Genomic DNA, 20960 nt, shown 5'->3' with positions numbered 1-20960 from the left:
CTTGCAGTGCACTCACCAGTCCACTGCTGTGGCCCACGATGGTTTCCCACAGCGAGTCGTCGAGCAAGACTTTCTTGTCTTGAACATCCATGAGCTGGCTGACGCTGCGGTGCAGGGAGCCCTGGGAATAGGTCCGGCTGATCTGGCTTTGACTGGGGATCCTCAGGACAGACACACTCCGGTTGCTCCGCATACTCATGGGTGTCCCTGACCGAGGGATTTTGGTATCGGCTAATCCCTAAAAACAAAGTGACTGTTCGTGATTAATGGGAGGAAAACTGCCTTGGACTGTTTCACATACTCTCCGAAGACAGAGAGTGTCTGCCCCACCCATGGCTGTCAGCCCCTAGCCCCCCGTGGGGCCTGGCTTCTGGGTGACTGTGTCAGGCAGCCAGTGCTCTTGGTATCTCCTGTGCTGGTGCTCTCGCCTCTGTTCTGAGGGACAAAGTGGGTGTATGGCAAACGAGAAGGGTGCATGCGTATCCACACCAAGCTGCCCCTGGAGAACACGCTTACCCACGGCAAAGACCAGTGGTCTCTTGTGGTTGCCCCTGGGAGAGCGCTGCTTGGAGCTCATTTGAGGTGTCCTGGATTAGCACAGGAAAACTAATTCCTCCCCCCACCTTCTCTTCTCATTCAGTGTTGTTCCAGGTGTTCCAGGGTTCTAACTTCCCAAGTCTGGTCTCATTCCAATATTAACATCAGCATGACAAAGCCAGACTAAGGTTTCGAATGGGTTGGAAGATAAGCCTAGCTGCTCTAAACTGTGGGGGCCTGATGGAACTGGTCCAATCAAAAAAGGATTCGTGCATCTCAGTGGGTGATCAGCACACCATGCAAAAGACCATGCATCCATGCAGCACGCAGAGTACCTCAAAGTGCATGGTGTAACTTTTTAGGGTAACGTTGCTGGACACATCAGATATATCAGCCACAGAGTCAAACTGAGGAAAAATGGGGTCATCAGTGCTTGCGTAAAACTGTTTTAAGTAGATTCTTTGTGTCTCTCCAACCAGAGCAAGATCGTTCACCCACATACACACAAACACACACTTGGGTTTTCCAATTCAAACCATAATTTTGTATGTATGTATATACAGGATAGATAACATGGTTGTTCTTCTATCTGCTGTTTCTATGCTGAAAGAAGCATAGAGTGAGTGGAGATTCATTGCATAGTGTCCAAAGTTATGGCATTATTGCTTTAGTTTTGCAGCATATCAAAGGATCCTAAACCAGGTGTTATGCTATGCATAAAATCCACACAGGAGCTTAGCTGTACTGTGTGCCATGTGACCTAGGAAAGTGTAAATAAAATGTAAAGAGCTCTCAGTCTCTGCACCTGTGCCTGAGTCTGTTCAGAGCGGAGAGAAGCCCTTTGCCAGTGAGTCCAGCGTCCAAAGGCTCCTTCAGCCCGTCACAGCGTGGGGTGTGTGGGAGAGGCCAGTGGCACCGGAAAGCCAGCAGTGGGCTGAGGGAGGGGTGTTCACACTTCACAGCAGGTGTGGGCACGTGGTGTGGGGCACACCTCCACCCACCCAGATGTGAGTATGCACATCCAGCTTCTTTCTGCTCAGAGCCCCCACCCAGCCTTGAGCAGACGAGGAGCCTGCGGTCACCGACGACTCTGCGCGCTCCTAACGCAAGCTTTGTTCTCCTGTTCGGCTTTAGTTAAGCACATTTTGGCTTAAAAGTGATTTTGAAGAGTGAGAGACGATACACCGTGCACACTGCCAACTGGAGAGGATTAAAGTGAGTAAGCAGGTTCCGGGTGCACTGGTGTGTTCACACCAGCTAACCTTTTGGAGTCGTGCGGAGCATAAGCCTGGTCTCTGGCCACAGCCCCAGGTGGCCAGCGGCCTCCCCCTACACCCCACACTGGCTCCCCGGAAATACAAGCCTAACAGGGAGCCTGCCTGCCTCTCCTGGACGCTGACACCGGAACAGGACACTCAGTCTTTCCGCCACGGTCTGGTGGGCAGGGCCTTCACCCAGCCTTGACTTCAGCCTGACCTATCCTGGGAGCAGGTGGTCTGGAGCTTTGAGGTTCACCCTCAGTGGCATGGGCTGTCAAACCCGGGGACAGACTGAGCACTTTATCACCTCCCTTCCCCTCTCCTCTCTCCTCTCTCCTCGTATTTTTGAGACAATGTCTCGCTATATAGTTCAGGCCGGAATTAAATCCACTGTGTGGCCCAGGCTGGCCTTGAACTCTTAGGGATCCTCCTGCCTCAGCCTCCCATGTGCTGGAACTATAGGTGTGCACCACCATGTCCGGCACCCTCTTCCACTTTTATTTCCGGTCCTCCCAATTTCACAGCCATATCTCCTCTAAATTTCCAGGTGATTTCAACACACAGCTCTTCTCCTCATCCTCATTAACAGTTTCAGGGCAGAAACACGCATGCCTGGTTATTTACGCATTAAAATCACTTTGGGAATAAAAAATCACTAACCCTTAGGCCTTACCAAATATCAGTGAATCATCAAATTTTCCAAGATGGGGTCAGTGGTAATGGTTTTTGGTTTGGGGCTCAGGGCTTCAACCCAAGGCTGAGGGCTAAGCGCATGCTCTATCAGTGAGCTACACCCCAATCAATGTGTTTTTTTAAGGCTCCCCAGGTGGAAGCTGCTGTGGAAGTTGAGGTTGTGCTAGGGTGAGACCCCAGGTCCTCAGATCTAGTGAAACAGCTGTCTTCTAGCTCCTTGTTCCTAAGACCACAAAACATCTGCCCCCAGACGAAAAGCCAGGCCCATAGTGAGGACCACCCCTTTCGGTACGTACCACTGGGGTTTCCCCCGAAGGGTAGACATTCAAAGGCGACATCCTCTTCTGAAGGGGTACCAGGGGGGGTCTCTCCCGGATATATGGCTCCTTGTGGATTTTTCTTTGTAGTATCAGGGACAGAAAAATGGCCAATAAGATCAAGCCCAGCATTGCCATTAACACGATGAACCACAGCTCACTGTAGAACTCTCGGCTTTTACCCCCCGAGCCCCTCTTTCCGCCAGGAGTCGTTAGCACCAGACCTGCACAGGGCAGAGAAAGGAAAGGGGGGCGTTACCCGAGATGGCAGTGTTGTCCTCTCGTGTCCTGCGTTAGTAAATCAGAAGGGAGCTGAAAGCTGTGTTCCCACTTGCATGCAGGCTGGGGCACTGGCGGAGGGTCCCACTGGGGTGTCACAGCGGCTAACAGCCCCAGCTGACAGCCCTGGTGCCGCTGTTTGGTTTGGAATTCATACTGCCTTCCCCAGGCCTGGGAAAGATGGCTGGGGAAGCAGTTTTCAAAAGTAAACCTCAGGCAGCCTTGGGGACCTCTTATTTCACAGCTGTATACCCTAGGAGCCAAGTCCTTTGCTAAGCCGGGGTCACGGCTGCAGAGTGATCCACGCCTAAGGTCCCCACACTCATCAACAGCCCCTTCATAGAAGGCCTGTGCATGCTCATTTCTGAGACATCAGATCCCGTTTTCCACGGGGAAGCCGGTGGCCTGTGCTTATTAACGTGTTGTCCTCGCAGGTCTCGGCCCATGGCCTCTCTGTTGCACAGTGAGAGCTCTGCAAACCATCGCTCAAGTGCACTGGGGGAGCTTCCTGTGGAAATACATCTTTCGGCAGTGGGACCACCTACCCTTGATCTCTGTTCATGTTTGAAAATCTGTGGGATTCTCTGCACATAAAACAAGTGTTTACCCTGAGCCAGGTCCTACACTGAGGGCGTCCCAGGGACTCAGGAGGGACAGCAGCGGGGCGCTCGAGCCTTCTGCATGGGACCCTGCGTTACGTTTTGACCCGCAAAGCTTCATGTTTCAGAGGCAGGGCTGTGGGGAGGTGGTTGGCTCATGGGTACCCTGTGCTGGCTCATGGGGCGTGACCCCAAAAGTATCTCCTTCCCCTGCACCTCCCTTTTCCCTTTGCTTCCCGGTCACCATGGTGTGAGCAGTTCTCCCCGCCAGACCCTCCCACCACGCTACCAGACCGTGGCTTGTAAATGTGAGACGAAAAAACCCTCTGTGTGTTAGTTGTGAGAAACTGACTAAGACAGGGCAAACTGGAAGAACTGGAGCTGAACTGGGGCCACTGCAGGACAACATAAGGCGGGCAACAGCAGGGGACCCACAGAGGTCCCCAGCCACCTGGCTCCTTGCTGGGTCCAGCTCAGAAGCCTGGGCATCTGATGCAGCCGCCACTTGGGCTGGCGTGAGACCAAGCCAGAGAAGGAAGGCAGCCCTCGAAGGCGATGGACAAACAGATGCAGGTGCAACGCCTGCTCACTCTGTGCAAACGTCCCCGTGGTGAGCACCCCAAGGACTTTGGTGGGACTGTGAGGGCCTCACACTCACATGCCCAGGGGCGGGTGGAGAGCTCGAAATCGGGAAAGTATCAAAGGGAGAAAGTGGAGATGGCTGAAACGAGACTTTGAGCTCCACGCTAGGGTGAGGGATGCCTCTTTGCTAACCCTGATTCTATTTCTGGCCCCTTGGGTGGTTGGAGAAGTCACTCTGGCTCCTTGGGCCTCTGCTTCCTCCTCTCTGGAACGAAGATCTGGTGCCACAGATGGGCTCAAGCTCCGCAGGAAGGAAATTCTCTTAGTAGGAACCAAGGTACCGACGTGTGTTGATTGACTAAAAGCGGAGCCACCCTGGTTACACCAGAGAGGAGCGGAGTGTCTTCTGGGTGCGGCCAGGCTGGGACTCTGGGAACTGATCTGAGGGATCAGGGGCCCTGGCTGGGAGCCCACAGGCATGGAGGGCAGCGCGCCTGAGGGAAGCCTCAGAGGGGAAGCGGCCCTCTAACAGTCAGGGAAACGAGGTCCCTGCCTCGGTCCTGCTCGGAGGCGGCCCCCAGGCAAAGGAGCAGGAATGTTTCAGGAGTTGTATCGTAAAAATTAAAGCTGACGCGGATAGCAGTTGGGCAGCCCCTCTTGGAATGGGCACGGAGCTCAGCCTCCAGACACGAGGGCCACCGCTTGCTCCGCGGGGAAACCGCTGGTGCTCAGGAGCAGACCGCAGCCTTCTCCTCTTAGCTCAGAATCAGGATGCCGTCTCTGTATCCCTCCCCCTTTTTCTTTGCCAAGTACCCTTTCGCTCTAAAGGGTGCATCGAGGCATCAAATGGGACATTGGTGCTTGGGATAGAACTCCAGGGCTGGGACTCAGCTCCAAAGGAAACCCCGCCCACAGGGGTCACGGGGTGTCTCATTGGCCACGTGGTCACGGGCCCCTGCCTCAGAACCACTGCGCAGGACTCACTGGAGGAGCAGTTCTCTGAATCCCTGTGTCCTCAGACCCCGCTGTCCACTTTGGGAAACACTGGAATGCTAAGAGATTGCCAGTGCAGTCTCTTCTATCTCGCAGCCGCTGCTGAATAAGAGGAGCTCAACTGCATGGAAGAAAAGCGTCAGGCACTGCAGGGAACTTTGCGGGGTGCCCGGACATGGAAAGTCTGGAGGCAGAGCTATGCTTTACAGATTGAACCCATTTTTGAGAGCTACATTATCTCACCCATTTTTCAGCATTTGAGACGTATTTATTTTTCAAAAAAATATATATGCCTGCTAATTTGCTATAACATTAATAACATAGGGTACGAGTCCCAAATCTGTTCTAATGGGAGAAATCTGCCATTATTCTAACTTGCCCTTTGAAATTATAAAATGCAGGTTATGGCTAGAACTAAATTTAAAAGATGATCCTTAATTTGTAATTTCATCTTTTCAGCTAAATTACTTGGGATTAATAGTAAGTCATAATATTTCATAAAGGGTAGACACTTTTCCCAAATTCGCCATGTTAGTCTCTGAATCTAGAATGTTATTAGGGTCAATATGAACTGGCAGAACATTTTCTCCCTTCCTCTCATCTCCTTCCTCTGACTTCATTTATAAATCACTTTTTGTATACACCAAGTTTTTAAAACAGGACTTACGGGCAGGAGAGAAGTTTGGTCAGATCTCTGGAGCCTTTTCCACTTTTAAAAGTCAATGGCTTGCCATTACCAAAGCACATCCTAACTCCTTTCTTAATGTAAGTTCTGTGAAGGCTTTAAAAAAAAGCTTGTAACACTTAACACAATTCCTTCCATAAAGTCAACACAACTGTCTGAGCACGAGCGTGTGTAAACACACACAGGCAAGTTTCTTGAGGAAAATGAGAAGATGCTACAACAAGTATGACTTAACACCAGGCCTGGTGGCATATGCCTACTATCGCAGCACTTGTGAGGCTCAGGCAGGAGGATTGCTGTGAGTTCAAGGCAACAACTGTCTCAGAAAAAAACAAAGAATAAGCTAAATGCATACCAAATCCAGTAGAGGTGTCATATTGGATCAGTGGTGTCTTAACACTTCCTACATCTGTGGTGCAGGTTACCTGGAAAAAGAAGGCTAGACAAAAGAGAGAATTGGTAAATGGCTCACTCAGCATCAAAAAATAGAGGGCCTAGTTTTAAGAGAACAATATGTCATACATTCTATGAAAATCTGAAAATAGCATTTCAGAGCAAATTGTAAGGTTTTACCTAATGCCACAGTTTGGAGGTTAAATATCCCCCAAAGGAGTAGAGTGGTGTTGTTGGGAGACAGTGGTACCTTTAAAAGGTGAAACCTAATGGTAGGACTTTAGGTCACTGGGGGTGTGTCTTTGGAGGCAGAATAAACCTTTCCATTTGAGAAGTTGATTATTTCAGATAGTTGTCACAGTGACTGAAAGCTAACACCTAACATTTAAGCTTATTTCTAATGAAAAAGACATAAGAACATATCCATAAGAAATAGAGCTAAAGAATATTAGAGCTTATATAGCAAAAGAAGAATTTTCAGAGCAGAAAAAGATAAAAGGCAACATATATTTTATTCTGCATATAGTCCAAATCTGTTCCTTTAAAACCATCAGGTATGCCTTCCACTAAGTGGCCCAGAATTTTTTTTTCTTAACAAGAGAACTCAAAAGGAATATTAGAAATTGCATGATCTAAATTCCTTTTGCAAAAGCCAGGAGCTTACGATTGTCCCAAGGTCATATAGATGGTTAGAGCCTGGTCAGGTGGAACACAGATCTTCCAACTGTTAGGCCATCTTTCCATCACTGCCCACTGCATAGACAACCAGCAATGTAACTGTGAATGTGTACACCTGAATCACTGGGAAATGCTATCGTTCAGTTTCAAATGCTATAGAGGTAATACTGGAGCTTGCTGTTTACCTCTTTTAGACAAAGTAAATACTGTTTGCAAGTAAGCAGCAACAAAAATTGTACAATCCAGATGATTTAGCTTAGAATATTCCATATCTATTGGTCCTGGGGCCATGCTGATTACTAGAAATTCCTTAATGCCACCTAAAGCTTTTTCTCAGTTTAATTCGAAAGCCAAGACTTCGAATGGTGTGGTGGTGCATACCTGTAGTCCCAGCACCCTGGGGAGGCTGAGGTAGGAGGATCATAAGTTTGATCCCAGCCTGAGCAACTTAGTGACTTAATGAAACCCTGTCTCAAAATAAAAAAATAAAATAATGGGCTGGAGATACAGCTCAATGGGAAGGTACAGGTTCTTTCCCAGTATTGGAAAAAGGACAGAGAAAAAGGGCATGCAATTAAAGATGGGAAAATGTTCTTTCAGGGGCTGATACTGAAGTTGAATAAATCACTTAGTGCAGGCTCTTAAAGAGGCTAAAGTCCCAAAACTGTATTATTTTAGGAAATGCACTGACTACGTGAGGGCGCTACTTCTTTTATGAACTCAACCTGTCTTGTCCTTCCCAAGGACACTCAAGCCACAGGAGGCAGCACCCTTGTGGAAGTGCATCATCACCACAGTGCACCAGGCTGCAATGGGGAGGGAATCCCCACTGCCTCTGAGATGCACTTTTCCATGAGAAGCAGCCACTTAACACCAAGACCTTTGAACAGCGAGCACCCGCTTGTCCCCGTCCAGATTTAATATCCAGTCAAGCTGGGGAACAGCGATCCTTGTCCCCTGAGAAGTGGGAGGCAGAAACTAACTTTTGTGTGCTGTCCTTGGTATATGGAGGGTGGTGTCGAGACCGCTGTACACACGCTGTCCCCCGTCGGTCACCACGTACTCCTTGAGCCGGCCATTCAGGCGGAAGGTACTGCTCCAGTCCAGGCACACCATAGACACGTTGCTATCCACAGAAAATGGCACCTGGTACTGAGGCACTGCTGGAAGAAATGCACATGATCTAGAAATGCTCGTCTCACAGGGGTGCATAAGTGTGCTTCTATTTGGGGGCTAATATGAGCAAAAATAAAACAAAACAAAATACCAGCATCACTGGAACCCATAAAAGAACTGGTGTGGGGTCTGGAAAGAAAAGCAATAGGAACATGGGAAATGCTTTTTCAGCAACTTTGTACCTGCTTCCTAAATAAGAAAAATCAATAGCAAGTGGTGTTTTATAAAATAGCCATTAACACACAATGGATCCACTCACCAGTGTAACCCTAGAGCTCATATTTCGCTGCCTTTTCCTTCTTTTAACAGGTAAAGTGTCCTGAACACTGTTAACTATAGTAGATAGCTATTTTTCATATCAAATCAATATTTATTGCTACAAAGCCCCGAGGACTAGATGAAGTTAATATATTTTTTTCTCCAAACCAAACTGCTTAGATGGTGAATTATGTCCTTTTGCCAACCATTTATTTTTAAAGCTTTTTCTTGAGCCATGAGTTTGTTTTCCAAAATAGTTGAAAAGCCTTGCAAACAGTAATTCAAGTACAATAATTCATCGCCTTGACTAATCAATCAATAGCACAGTACATTAGTATATAATCAAGCTCAGGTCTAAGTATTATATCAGATACAGAAGCAGCTCTGCATTTTACAGGCGTGTTTGCATTTTTCAGCTCCTTACTAAAACAAGACAAAACAAAAATCTCTAACTGAGGCTCATCTTTGAATCAAATAATTTTTGTAGAAACAAAAGAGGGATACCATATCATCTGATCAAGTCAGAAGTGATTTATTTCATGAGATCTTGTTTTTTCCAAAGTAATCAATACCTTTGTAAAAGTGTAAGATCCATCTACATACTAAATTAGCTTTTAAGAAATGAAAGGAAGCAGTGAGAATAAATTGGATATCAGTTCTTTCTTTAAAACAATAAATCCATCTGGTAGGAAATATAACTGAGGAATATTGTGTTTTTGTAATCAAAAGATTAACCCTTTAAAACGTGTGGTTCTTACCTATCAGAATAAAATATTTTTATATAGTCATAAGGACAATTTTCTGTAAATACCAAAACAACAAAAGTTATCAACCCTTCTTTAAATTTCTGTAATTTTCCAACACTAATTCTGCCTAGTATCACACGAGAACACACTATTGTATTTGTTTGTGGCTTCCCTCTGTCATTTTAACCAACAGCTTTCCACTCTTCCTATGCCATAGCAGAACAAAAGAAAAAGCTTGCAAATGGTAAGAAAATACATAGAACCTTGACTTGCAGGATTTGTGGATCTCCCTGAGGGAAAAGAGCACACAATCAGAATAACCAAAAAGCATGGATTTATGCAACCTCTCCAGAGCAGACTGAGAAAATAATAAGAGCTGCTATGCTCTTAGCACATGACTAGTTGATTTCACTTACTCCTCAAGACAATCTGGTAAAGATTGGTTCTTAATTTTTCAGGTGAGGAAACAAAGGTTCCAAGAGACTAAATAGCCTGATGAATGTCAATTGGGTAAGAAAGCAAGGATAGGAACTCATATCTGCTCAGTGTTAAAGCCCACAGTGGTGGTTTGAGTGAAGTGTCAATTTGGTTGGCTTTGGGATCTGCCCCGGGAGTTGGTGGAGCACCTTGCTGGGTGTATCTGGGTGGGTCATGGAGGTATGAGCTTAGGGTCTATATCTGGCCAGGTACTTCCTCTTCTCTGGTGTTGTCCCTGTTGCTCTGCTTCCTGGTCACCATGAAATAAGCACTTTTGCTGCACCACACCCTTCTGCCATGGTACTCCTGCTTTGGAGCCAATTAACCATGGACCGAATCCTCTGAGACCATGAACCAAATTAAATGTCTCCTCCTTTGAGTTGTGGGTGTTTGGTATTGTGTCCTATAGATAGAAAAGCTAATACACTTACATTGCTTTGTCAGAGTCAGTACCTATGTATTTAAAGGATCCCAACTTACTAATTCACCACTGGGTACCCTCCAATTGTTTGCTGAAATTGTTTCATCCTGATTGTTAACTCCTGATTGTTAACTTTAAGAATTTTGTGAGATAGTTGTTAATCTCAGCCATTTTTAAACATTAAATGATATAAACTTGATGGTATTAAAGCAATAAAGACTCAGAGTTCATAACTTTTTTACTACTTCTTTACATGTTATTGTTATCTATGGACTCAAGGTTATTTTTTTCTGTACTGCCCTGTTGGTGATCGGAAACTTGTAATGGTGGGGTACTTACACCAGGGGAACTGGAAGGGGCTTCAAATGAGGATGCCTTTCCTCAGCAAGGCCAGGGTCGAACAGCCATACCTTTCCTCTGCTCTCCACTGGACGATAATTGGGGGACAGGGGCTGAAGTGCTCCTGCTTATCCAACCTCTCTGCTAAGTGTACATGTAATCGTATCACATATAAAACTACATGCACTGAGTTTAGACTATCTTTCTGTTTGTATTCTCTGACACACAGCTTCCTTCTATTGGCGTGTATGAGTCAAGAATCGCATAGGAGGTATGTGAACCACAACATTTCTTGACTGTTCCACGTCTGTCACTAGTGAATTAAGGAAACCTTTCTCTTTGGGTGTTGGTCTAGCCACTTCTCTAGTTAGGAGGAAAGGCACAATGGAAGGAAATCAGCAAAAATGAAAGTCTGTGAGAAGAAAAGAGAAAGATGTGGTTAAAATCTGCAGCTCTCACCTAGCTATTCTCTGGCCTTCTGGCCAAGACCCACAAGAAAGTGGAATAATTAGCAAAATTGCATTAGGTAGGTACTGTGAAGGAGATTATAAACTTAGACAGTAGACATTATTAAAGTCATCATAGTTTGCTTTTATTATGGCAGGGGTGAGAAGGAATCTGACTATTGCCAGCAATGAATATGAGAAGTTTAAAGTGCACATGCTCATGGGACTCTATTTTGGGGAGTGCATGATAGATCCAAGTGGTAAAGACCAGCATTGAGGAACTGGGGCTAGGGGAGGAGGGGCTTCAGAGGGAGAGCTGCAAGCTGTACCTGCAGATGTCATATTTAAGCTGCTCACCGGAAGTCCAGAGGGGCTGTGCCTGAAGAAGCTGGGTGTGGGGCTGCATTTCACAACAGAACCTGGGTGGGCTGTGGCCACTTTAGGGACCCTCCTTCATTTGGAGCTGAAATCTTGGAGTAGGTGACCCACTGAAGGAGCAGAGAGGAAGGAATAAAGGAAGGAAGGAAAGAAGGGAAGGAGGGAGGGAAGGAGGGAAAACTAGGAAAAGGGAAGGAGGTGAAAGGCAGGGGTGTAAGTGTAGAACTGACACTTGAGAATCGTGATTAGCAGCAGCTCAACCAAGAAAGGTAACTAAGGATGAATATCCAGAGGGGTGGGCAGGAAACGAAGAGAGGCTTGTTAGGAAGACTACGGGAAAACACGTTTTATAAAAAGAACTGAAGGTTCAATGGCACCGAATGCTCCTTTAGAAGTCAATGAATGTGAACACTGGAGAGACATGTTTGCTGGATCTATCGATATGGAGGCTAAGGGTGAACTCAGAAAGGAATTTTTATCCAGTGATGAAGAAATCAAAGAGTAGTGGGCAGGGAGAGCATGGGTGGGGATAGCACATTCTCTAGGAAAGGTCAACTGCGAAAAGTAGAGAGAGGGCACCAGGCTGATTGCTTTAGCACTGGCGAGGGAAGCAACTTGGAGTCTAAAGGGATCCACTGAATATGAGGGGGAGTTGGGATGATCAGTAGGGGAGGGAGGTGGTCCTCAAGAGGAAAGTCAGGCTTGTCTTGGACAGCAGCCAGGACCAGTGCTAACTTAGCACGGGCGGGAGTGGTGCAGATACAAGTAGGTTTGCCTGTCTGGGAGGGGAGGGAAGGAAATGGTAACTCAAGACTGCTCTTCCTGGGGAGTCAGGAGGCGAGGGCTTTGCAAGGGCTGAGGGAGGAGGGCGAGCCTGCCGTGGGGAGGGTCTGACATCTCTAGTCCAGTTGAGCAGGCCAGCATGGTAGTGCTGAAGGTGCAGCTGAGCTTAGTGATGCTGAGAGGAGGGTGGAACTTCTACTTAGGAGATAAGGAAAGTGGTCATAGCAAAGAAATCAGACTTTCAGATAAAGGTTGGTCTTCTCACATTGATTAAAGATAAATACTAAAAAGAACCAAAGTGTCTGGCTGATTCATATATGGAATATTAGACAGCCACTGTACTTGATGATGACTGAGCTTTTTAATATTGTGGAAGATGCAAGTAAAATAATGTGAGGAAGAAAAAGCAGATTGTGACATGTTTGATTACTTGAGATCCAGCTTCAGCTGGGGGCCACCTCAGTATGAAGGTCCAAGTGCCTGACCAATTCATATATGGAATACTATACAGCTGTCATACTTGATGGTTAAAGAGTTTTTAATGCTATGGAAAATGCAAATATAATGTCACATTCAAAGGCAGATTATGAAATTTTTTATTATAGTGTGATCTCAACCAGGTAATAAATGTATGTAAAGAAAAGGGCTTAAAAGACCTGATTATGCCAACCTGTTACACCAGTTGCTTTGGAGCAGTGGGATTTAGGAGGATTTACTTTGTGCTCAAGTGACCCCTCACACGGAAGGGCTCTGGGCTTAGTTTGCTACTGTTGCTGCCTTGGAATTCCTAATGATTTTGTGCAAGAAACTCCATATTTTTATTTTCTAGTGGTCTCCACAAATTATGTAACTGGGCTCAGAAGAACTTATTTTATCTTAGTACTTTATATATTTACCATTGTGTACAATGGACACACATACTTCATACAATCTGTAGTTATTTTTTTAAAAAAATCATTAGTTCATTAAAAATTAATTAGTTGACTGCTGGTTTCTGTATTTAATTGCCCTTTTGTTTTTCCTCATAGTACCATGCCCTGATGCTTTCTGCAAATGCTAGGGATGATGTCATATAATTTAAAAAGAAAGAGTGGCAAAACGTTTAAAAAAATAGGCAAACACTTTCCCTTTTTTTAAAAATTTGTTATTTCACTTCCGCTAAACTAGTTTTCAACAAATCAACAGAATTCTTAAATTTACCCTTCACCTCCCCATTGTTAGACCCTGTGGACATTTTTGCCCAACTCATTTTCATCAAAGTCTTGTTTTGGTTTTTTTTTTTTTGGTTTTTTTTTTTTTGGTTTTTCTCCAGTACCGGGAACTGAACTCACGACCTTGCGCTTGCCAGGCAGGCGCTTTTGCCACTGAGCTAAATCCCCAGCCCCTTCATCAAAGTCTTGATAGAGCATTTCACATCACTGATACTCTATCATAAATTTCTTGTAAATATTGGCTTCCCCTAGTTTTTACGGCAAGCTTCTGCTGGCTGCTTTCCTTTGTCTTTGGCTGAATTGTTCAGCTTTCCTAATGCTGGGAAAAAAAAAAAAATACGTGTCACCCACGACTTAAAGTTGGAGAGGTGTATCTGGCTTCTGGTTTTAGATGTCTCAGTCCATGGCTGGCTTCAAGGCAAGACATCATGCGGGGCGGTTGGCAGAGGAGCCCTGCTCACCTCATGGGGGCTGGAAACAGCGCAGAAAGGAAGGAACCGGATGTAGACCCCAAGGCCAGACCCCGTGACCACCCAGACACCGGAAGTGCGCTTTCCTAATCCCCCAGGGGGCTCCCAAGCCAATCGTCTTGACGGGAAGTTTGGCGGCCACACCGGCTCGTGCTGGCGGCCCCTGGTACTCACGTTCCTTGCGAGTGGTGAAGCGGACCCACTCGGAAGCCCCGCGGCCTGCCTCGTTGTGCGCCACCACCCTCAGCCGGTAGGCGGTGAAAGGCTGGAGGCCCGCGAGGCTGGCTCTGAGCCCAGGTCCACGGTACTTGGTCTCTGCTTGGCTGGGCGCACAGGCCGGGGCTGCGTCTGGAGGACAAGCCACGGAGAGCTGGAGCTCGAAGCTGGAACGAGAGCGGGAGGGAGGGAGAAGACGGCGATGCAATCAGCTTAGCCCCCTTTCAAACCTGCTTGTGTTCTGCAGAGACGCATTCTGTTTTCACGGAACTGCAAGCTCTGTCAGGTCTGCGTCTTTAGGAAACTGCTCTCGGAGGTGCTGTAGGGAGACTGAGGTGACCCGGAAACGTCAAGGGAGGCACCGTCCACGCACTCGTGGCCATCGCCCTGTGGCTGGTTGCTTTGGTTGCTTGAGGTACTTGTCGTTTTACAAAGAAGGTGGTAAAATGTTCTCCTTTGTTTAGAATAAGGAAACACATTTTCCTCCAGATTCTTTTGAGGAAAGTAACTGCTGCTTCAAACAGAAATTCATTAGGGCGTCTTATAATATATGGGGCAGTTCTGATCGGACCACAAAGGTGTCTTATGCACCACGAAAGCCTATGGCACGGGTCACTTCAGAGACCCACGTGGAGGAGCAGAGTCCCTCACTCAGTCATCTGTCTGGTGCTGAAGCCGCCCCAACCCAGAGCAGTGCACCGTTTGGGTGAATACAGACACTTCCCGTTTTCTTTCTTAAGTGCAGATAACTTCGTTGTGCACCTTTCCATCCTTAATGGACTTAGGGTGTGAACGCTGCGCAGGACATTAGTATTTGGATTAAGACTCGTGTCTCTGATGAGCCCGCCCTCCCCAGACAGGGCTGGTGGCCCCGTGTCTGCATGCAGGTTGCCTTGGGTCTATTCCCCGTTCCCGCTGAGCTACTACCTTTGAAGGACACCATTGGGAAACAAGGGGGGCCCCCACTGGAAGGAGGCTGTCCTGGAGCCCAGCTGCTGGACGCGGGGAGAGGCCGGGCTGGAGGGTGGAGCAGGACGCGTCCTCAGCTCGGCCGTGGGCCCGCGGCTGCAGCAGTTGAAGCAGGTGCAGGCCTCCACTCCGACCGAGTACGTGGTGAAGGGACGCAGGTCGTGAAGAGTCTGCTGGGCCGCCGTGCCTTCCGACAGCTGGGAGGGAAGGGAGAGGGGAGTCACAGCCGGCCGGCAGGTGTTTAGGAGGCCCTGCTTCCTACAGATGGAGCCCACTGCAACCAGGCACGGCCCGGCATTCAGCCGCCAGGCATCACTGGTGCTGTCACACAGGCGGAAATGTTTAAGGATATGACAGTTAAACCGGACTTCCGGGCCATCGCTCGGATTCCAGGAGGCACCATACTGTCCGTTATCTACCGCCTTAGAGAGGAATTCCAAAGTGGCACAGAGCACATACAAAATGCTGACCACAGTTCATGAGCCGCAGAATGACACCTTTTCTAAAAACAGCCACACTCCGCTGTATGTTTCCAGTCACTGACGTGCATGTTCTGCATGGTAACTGGCATGGAGTCATCCGCTTGCATCTGTGTTACAGTCAGAGCGAGATGGCAGAGATCTTGAAAGTCCATCTCTTCCTCTGAGGGCACTGGCTTTTACAAAATATCACAGTCTTTCCTCAGTCACTTTTTTGTGTTTTTTTTGCTTTGGTTTTTTGAGATAGAGTCTTACTATGGAGAGCGGCCTGGCTTCAAATTTACAGCAACCCTCCTGCCTCAGCATCCCAAGGGCTGGGAATACAGGCATGTATCACCATATCTGGCTTCTGAGTTATCTTTGTAGGATGATAAATTTTTCAGTTTACTTGGAACAAATTCTTTTTTACCACACTGTGGTTTAATTTAGTACTCTTTGGAAAGGAAGAGCTTAGAAACTGTAAATTAATTCTCACATTGACATAATATATGATTAGGAAAAGTTCTTGAAAATGCATACAATGCACTCCAAATATAAATTATTTTAGTTTATTGGTATTATCATCTTATAAGCATGGATAATCAACGGTTGATTGTATTTACATCATCTATATTTACGGAATACAAAGCCCTGTGGAAATATGCTAATTTTCCTTTAACATTCACTGGGAGCCCTTATCGGATGTGAGTTATCTTTTGAAGGTGTGTTTAAATACCTGGCACTGTGGCCTCAGGGGCTTCCTCCACACGTGCCCAAACTGTTCCCTAAACTGGTCTAAATAAGTATAATGTAATAGCAGGAGCTGCGCAGTCTCTCTGTGAGGTTTGTGAGGACAAAGCATTCTCATCTCCACCGGTTCATGAGCCCGTCAGAGCGGCCCAGGCACACGCGGGTGGGAGAGACCCCTCTTACACCCCAGGCCCTCCCATTCAGTCATGGAAATGACCCAGCTTTAGCTCAGAGTGGGAGACAACTTCCCTGGACATCTGCCCCATCTCCCAGTGTGCCCAGAATGTGCTAATAAACAGTGGAGCTAGAGATGCACAGTTCTGCTGTCTCATGGAAGAGGCCAGGCCTTTCTGGAATTCACCACAAGAAAGAGCCAGTTTCCATTATGTGCTTAGAGGTCTATGTCAAAAAGGGGACCTTAGGGGGCTAGAGGTGTGGCTCAGTGGTAGAGCTCTTGCCCAGCATGTGTGAGGCACTGGGTTCGGTCCTTAGGAGCACGAAAGAAAGGGGCAGGGGGTACACAGGAAGCTGAGGCAGGAGGATCTCAAATTGGAAGCCAGCCGGAGCAATTTGGTGAGGCTGTCTCAAAATTAAAAATAAAAAAGCCTAAGGTGTATTTCAGCTCTAGAGGGCTTGCCTAGCATGTGTGGAGCCCTGGATTCCATCTCAACCACCGCAACATGAAAACAAATAGTGTACTTAGTTTGTATCTGTTTTGTAAGAGCTCACTCTTTTTTCTGTGAAGGACCCTGGTGCTACTTGTTCACTAGAGGGGGCAGGGGAGGAGAGAGGACAAGCACTCCGTCCCAGCTCCAGCACCAGGACCTGTGCTTACCACGACCAGGGTGCCGCTGGTATTGGAGAACAGCCGGTAGAGGCTGATGTTCCCGTTGGGCTTCGCGGGGACACTGATGTTGAGCACTGCTTGAGTGGAGGACACAGTGTGGACAGTGGGGGCGCTGAGGCCTTCTGGGGGTGCAGGCCAGGTTCTACACCATGCCCAGCTGCTAGCGGCTTTTCCTGCTGAGTTCACCGCCCAGACCTGGGGAGAGAGACTTGTGAGAACAGGCAAGAACAGCACCCCTCAGCTGGACAAACAGATCCGCACCCCGAAGCCACTAAAGCCAGTGGTGTAAGATGAACTGAGATTTTGGCAGCTTGCAAAAAGGACCCTGGGAACACAGAGGGGGATGGTTAGGACTCCAGGGTTTGCAGAAGGTGGGTTTGAGCCTAGCTAAAGACCCTGGTTGATGGGCTGGGTGAAGTGCACTGATTTTCTCAACTCCCACAAACTGGATGGGGCTGCGGACTCCAGGAAGCTCAGCGATTCCCTTACTCTGTCCCCACCAAATCTGCATGGAAATTAAATTTCCTTTCATCAAGGAGGGAATAAACATATGGAAAGATATATAATCTTATTTATCAAGAACCATTTGTGTAATTAAACACGAATATCCTAAAAGGTTGGCCGAGGTCATCATTTGCATGGGTAAGTAATTTGTAGACTGTCAGGTACAATAGACAGAGTAGATGGATGTGTGAGTGGATAGGGTTAAATTAGGCCCAATAATAGCCAACTACACAGTGATCAATCAGAATGATAGATCTAAGTGGCAATGTGAGAAGACTGCGTGTGGAGCAGGAGGAGTATCCCTTAGTAAGCTTCCAGTACGTCTAGCTGTGGACGGTGTTTCCTTACTGGGTGTCTTCTCTAGGAATTTAAAAAACTTTATTCTGAGCTTTAGAAGACTACGCTGGAAAACTTGCTTGATTTCACAGGACATGCGTTGTGGCTATGCAGGACCATCACAGTCTGATACTTAGGAAAAAGTCTCATATTTAGGAAACACCGACTGAGGATACTTTGCAAAGCAGAGATTAGCGGTGTTTTGTTTGCTTTGCTTTTCTCTCAACAGGATCTTCAACAGAAAAAAAAGTCAGACAGACTTTTAGTAGTTAGGCCAACTCCTACTAGTGTTACTACACCATTTTTAGGAGAAGTCCCTTGTAAAAGCAAATCCCTAAGGCTGAATTACAGTGAAACACAAATGCGCACCCCCTTTCTCAAACCAGAGCTAGGAACCGTAGTTTTAAAAAAGACCACGCACTTACATCATCACACCTGCTCATTTAATAGTTCAGATACCTCCCATCACTGGCATCACAATCACTCCCAACATTATGAACTCCACACTTTACAAAGCACTTTACCCATGCTAGTCTACTTGGTCCTGCAGAATGCCCCATTAGCCCCGTTTATAGGTGAGAAAATTGAGGCTCAGAAAATTTCACTATCTTGCTCAGTGCTGAAGTTATGAAAGTAGAATTCTGCTTTCCAGTGCTCTTTTAAAAAAACCTGTGCTTTGCCTCTGCATGTCCTCCCACTGCATTAATAAGACACTCAGGCTCACAGAAATTAAATGACCTGCCCACGGATGAATAGTTGCAATCCTGGATTAGGCAAGGTCTCTTGGACACCAAGGCCGGATGGCTGTGGTGAGTTATCTGGGGTGCAAAGGGAAGTGAGGAGCAGTTAACTGGCTTAGCAGTGGATGGCAGGGCTTCCTGGAAGCTGGATCCAGGTCAGAACAGGAGCACAGATGCTCTGTGCTCTATAAAATGGTCAGGGCCAGTCATACCTAGGGAGGGGACGTAGAGAAAGCTACCGAAGAAATCAGATTTCAGGACTGATGCACACGGGTCCCAGATTCCTCAGGCTGCTTCAGAACAACCTCTTTGCCTGCGAACACCTTTCCAGTGGGTAGGATGGGCGCCTTTCACTACACAATGAGTGACAAGATTCGAAAAGACAATATTCTTGGAAATAGAACTCATGATAAAATGCAAGTATCACTATCAAATTCCTCCCCAAGAGCAGAGCTTGGGTTGATGATTTAAGAGCACATAGAATTTTTTTTTTTTTTTGAGAGAACAGAATTTTAACTGGGGTCATCCAGATGGTGAAGAAAATGGCAAGTATAACTAGGGATAATTCTTTTAAAAAAATCCTGTGAGTTGCCAGCTGGTGATTGAGCACCGATAGGAGACAGCAGAGGTGCAGGCACGGGGTGTGCAAAGAAAAGGAAGGAAAATGCGTGTGAGTCACGGGCAGGGCTCAGCACAGTTTTGGCTAAGGATTGTGAGCTTTAACTTCTTGTTCATTTTCATTACATCTACGATGCAGTTATAAAGAGTAGTACGGCTTTTTAATGCTGGTGTTGGAGACAAGTCTTAATGCTCATGCTTCTCTTTGTTGTATGCGCTTTTATAGGTGGAGTGCTATTTTCAAAATGTGATTTGATCCATTGTATTGTAAGACACTTAGGGCTCGGTGTTATAGTGTTCTGCTGTATTTCTCATATTCTTTTCTAAAAATGAGGCAGTGCAAAACTCCCCATCACTGGCTGGGAAGCTATATAGGACCCGGTGTCTTTTGTCTTTGACAGGAGACCTTGACAACACATTGCTCTTTTTCCTAGACTTTCTTTTTAGTATTCAATCAATTTGAGATCAAAATAGCATTCATATAAATCAACCTGCTTATGCAAAGCAGGATCAGCCTATTTACATGAGCTACTGTCAAAATGAAAACACTAATAAAGCAGAGAGAGCTGACTGAGATCATGAAGCGCTGTGGCCTGCACAGAATGTGCACCCTGGACAGTGTCTCTGCTGTACCCAAACACCAGAAGACAAGAAAAAGAATCCTCTTAAAAATAAAAAGTCTGTGACTTAGAAATCGCTGTGCATTTTTGTGTGTGCCCAGCTGTGCAAGAGATGAGGGGACTGAGATGCAGTTCAGATGTAGTTCAGAATAAAAATATATATTATGCCTGTGATTTCACTACAGGGAGATTTGGAGACATCTTCATAGGGTGGAGAAAGAAGAAGCAATAATCTTGCATGGGAAATTTTGAGCAATATGTCCTGATTTGTACACTGATTGACTGCGGGCTGGGCATCAAGTCCAGATCTCAGCCATGCTAGGAAGTGCTCCGCTGGGGTTCACACCCAGCCCTTGGTCTCTTAAGGTTAATCAAAAAGAAGAAAATCCAGAAATGAAATGCCTCCCAGGCAGACATAGAGTTGCCGTCTGTGTCTGCCTTTGTCTTCTTCCTCTGCCTGTCTATGGGGCTCGGAGCGCCATCCCCTGACCTAGGGGACTCCCCTGTGAGCCGAGTCCGAGGAACCAAAGGGCACTAGGCACTTCCCAACTCCTCCCGTCCTCCACCTGCTCTCCTCAGTCTCCCTCAAGTTCAGCCGTAGAAGCCAGAATTCTGCTCCCCGCTAAACAAGTCAGAAAACCTTAGAAAAGTCCCTTTCTCCCTTCCCTCTCATTCCAGGGCCGCCTTCTGCATACTGGGAGCAAGCATGGCTACACAGAGAGGCCAAGGAGAGTCCAAACAGAAGGGCCTTGCTGGGTCCCCTTTCCAGCTCGTTACCGTGGGCCATCTTGTCACCTCTCAACGTGCTGCCCTCTCTTCACTGAAACTAAGCATGAAACAGTTTCTCCTTCATCTTTGAGTCTTTATTTCTGAAGGCTTCCATGTCACATAAAACTTTGATTAAAGATATTTTTATGGTTTTCCTCTTGTTAATCTTTCATTACAGGAGTGTGGGCTCTGACCCTTGTGATGGGTGAGGAATGGTGTCACATTTTCTTATCCCTACATATCTATCCATCTGTCCATCTGTCCACCCACCCACCCATCCACCCATCCATCCACCCATCCACCCATCCATCCACCCACCCATCCATCCACCCACCCATCCATCCACCCATCCACCCATCCATCCACCCATCCACCCATCCATCCATCCACCCACCCATCCATCCACCCACCCAT

General features: G+C 46.9%; 1 protein-coding gene across 2 annotated transcripts in view; it reads right to left on the bottom strand.

Annotated features, from left to right (window-relative positions):
• Ush2a (Usher syndrome 2A (autosomal recessive, mild)) overlaps positions 1-20960 on the bottom strand; it is a gene marked incomplete in the record, with an annotated part of 661834 nt that overhangs the window by 10330 nt on the left and 630544 nt on the right. For both annotated transcript variants that reach the window (XM_013519932.1, XM_013519934.1), the window contains 7 exon segments: positions 17-238; positions 2786-3030; positions 6300-6383; positions 7999-8175; positions 13895-14103; positions 14864-15102; positions 16949-17155. In XM_013519932.1, coding sequence (XP_013375386.1) covers positions 17-238; positions 2786-3030; positions 6300-6383; positions 7999-8175; positions 13895-14103; positions 14864-15102; positions 16949-17155 — 1383 coding nt within the window.

Source organism: Chinchilla lanigera, unplaced genomic scaffold (genome assembly GCF_000276665.1).
Source record: "Chinchilla lanigera isolate Chin_1 unplaced genomic scaffold, ChiLan1.0 scaffold00005, whole genome shotgun sequence".
Lineage (NCBI taxonomy): Eukaryota > Metazoa > Chordata > Mammalia > Rodentia > Chinchillidae > Chinchilla > Chinchilla lanigera.
Note: the sequence above shows the minus strand (reverse complement) of the source record. Positions and strands in the feature narration are given on the sequence as shown.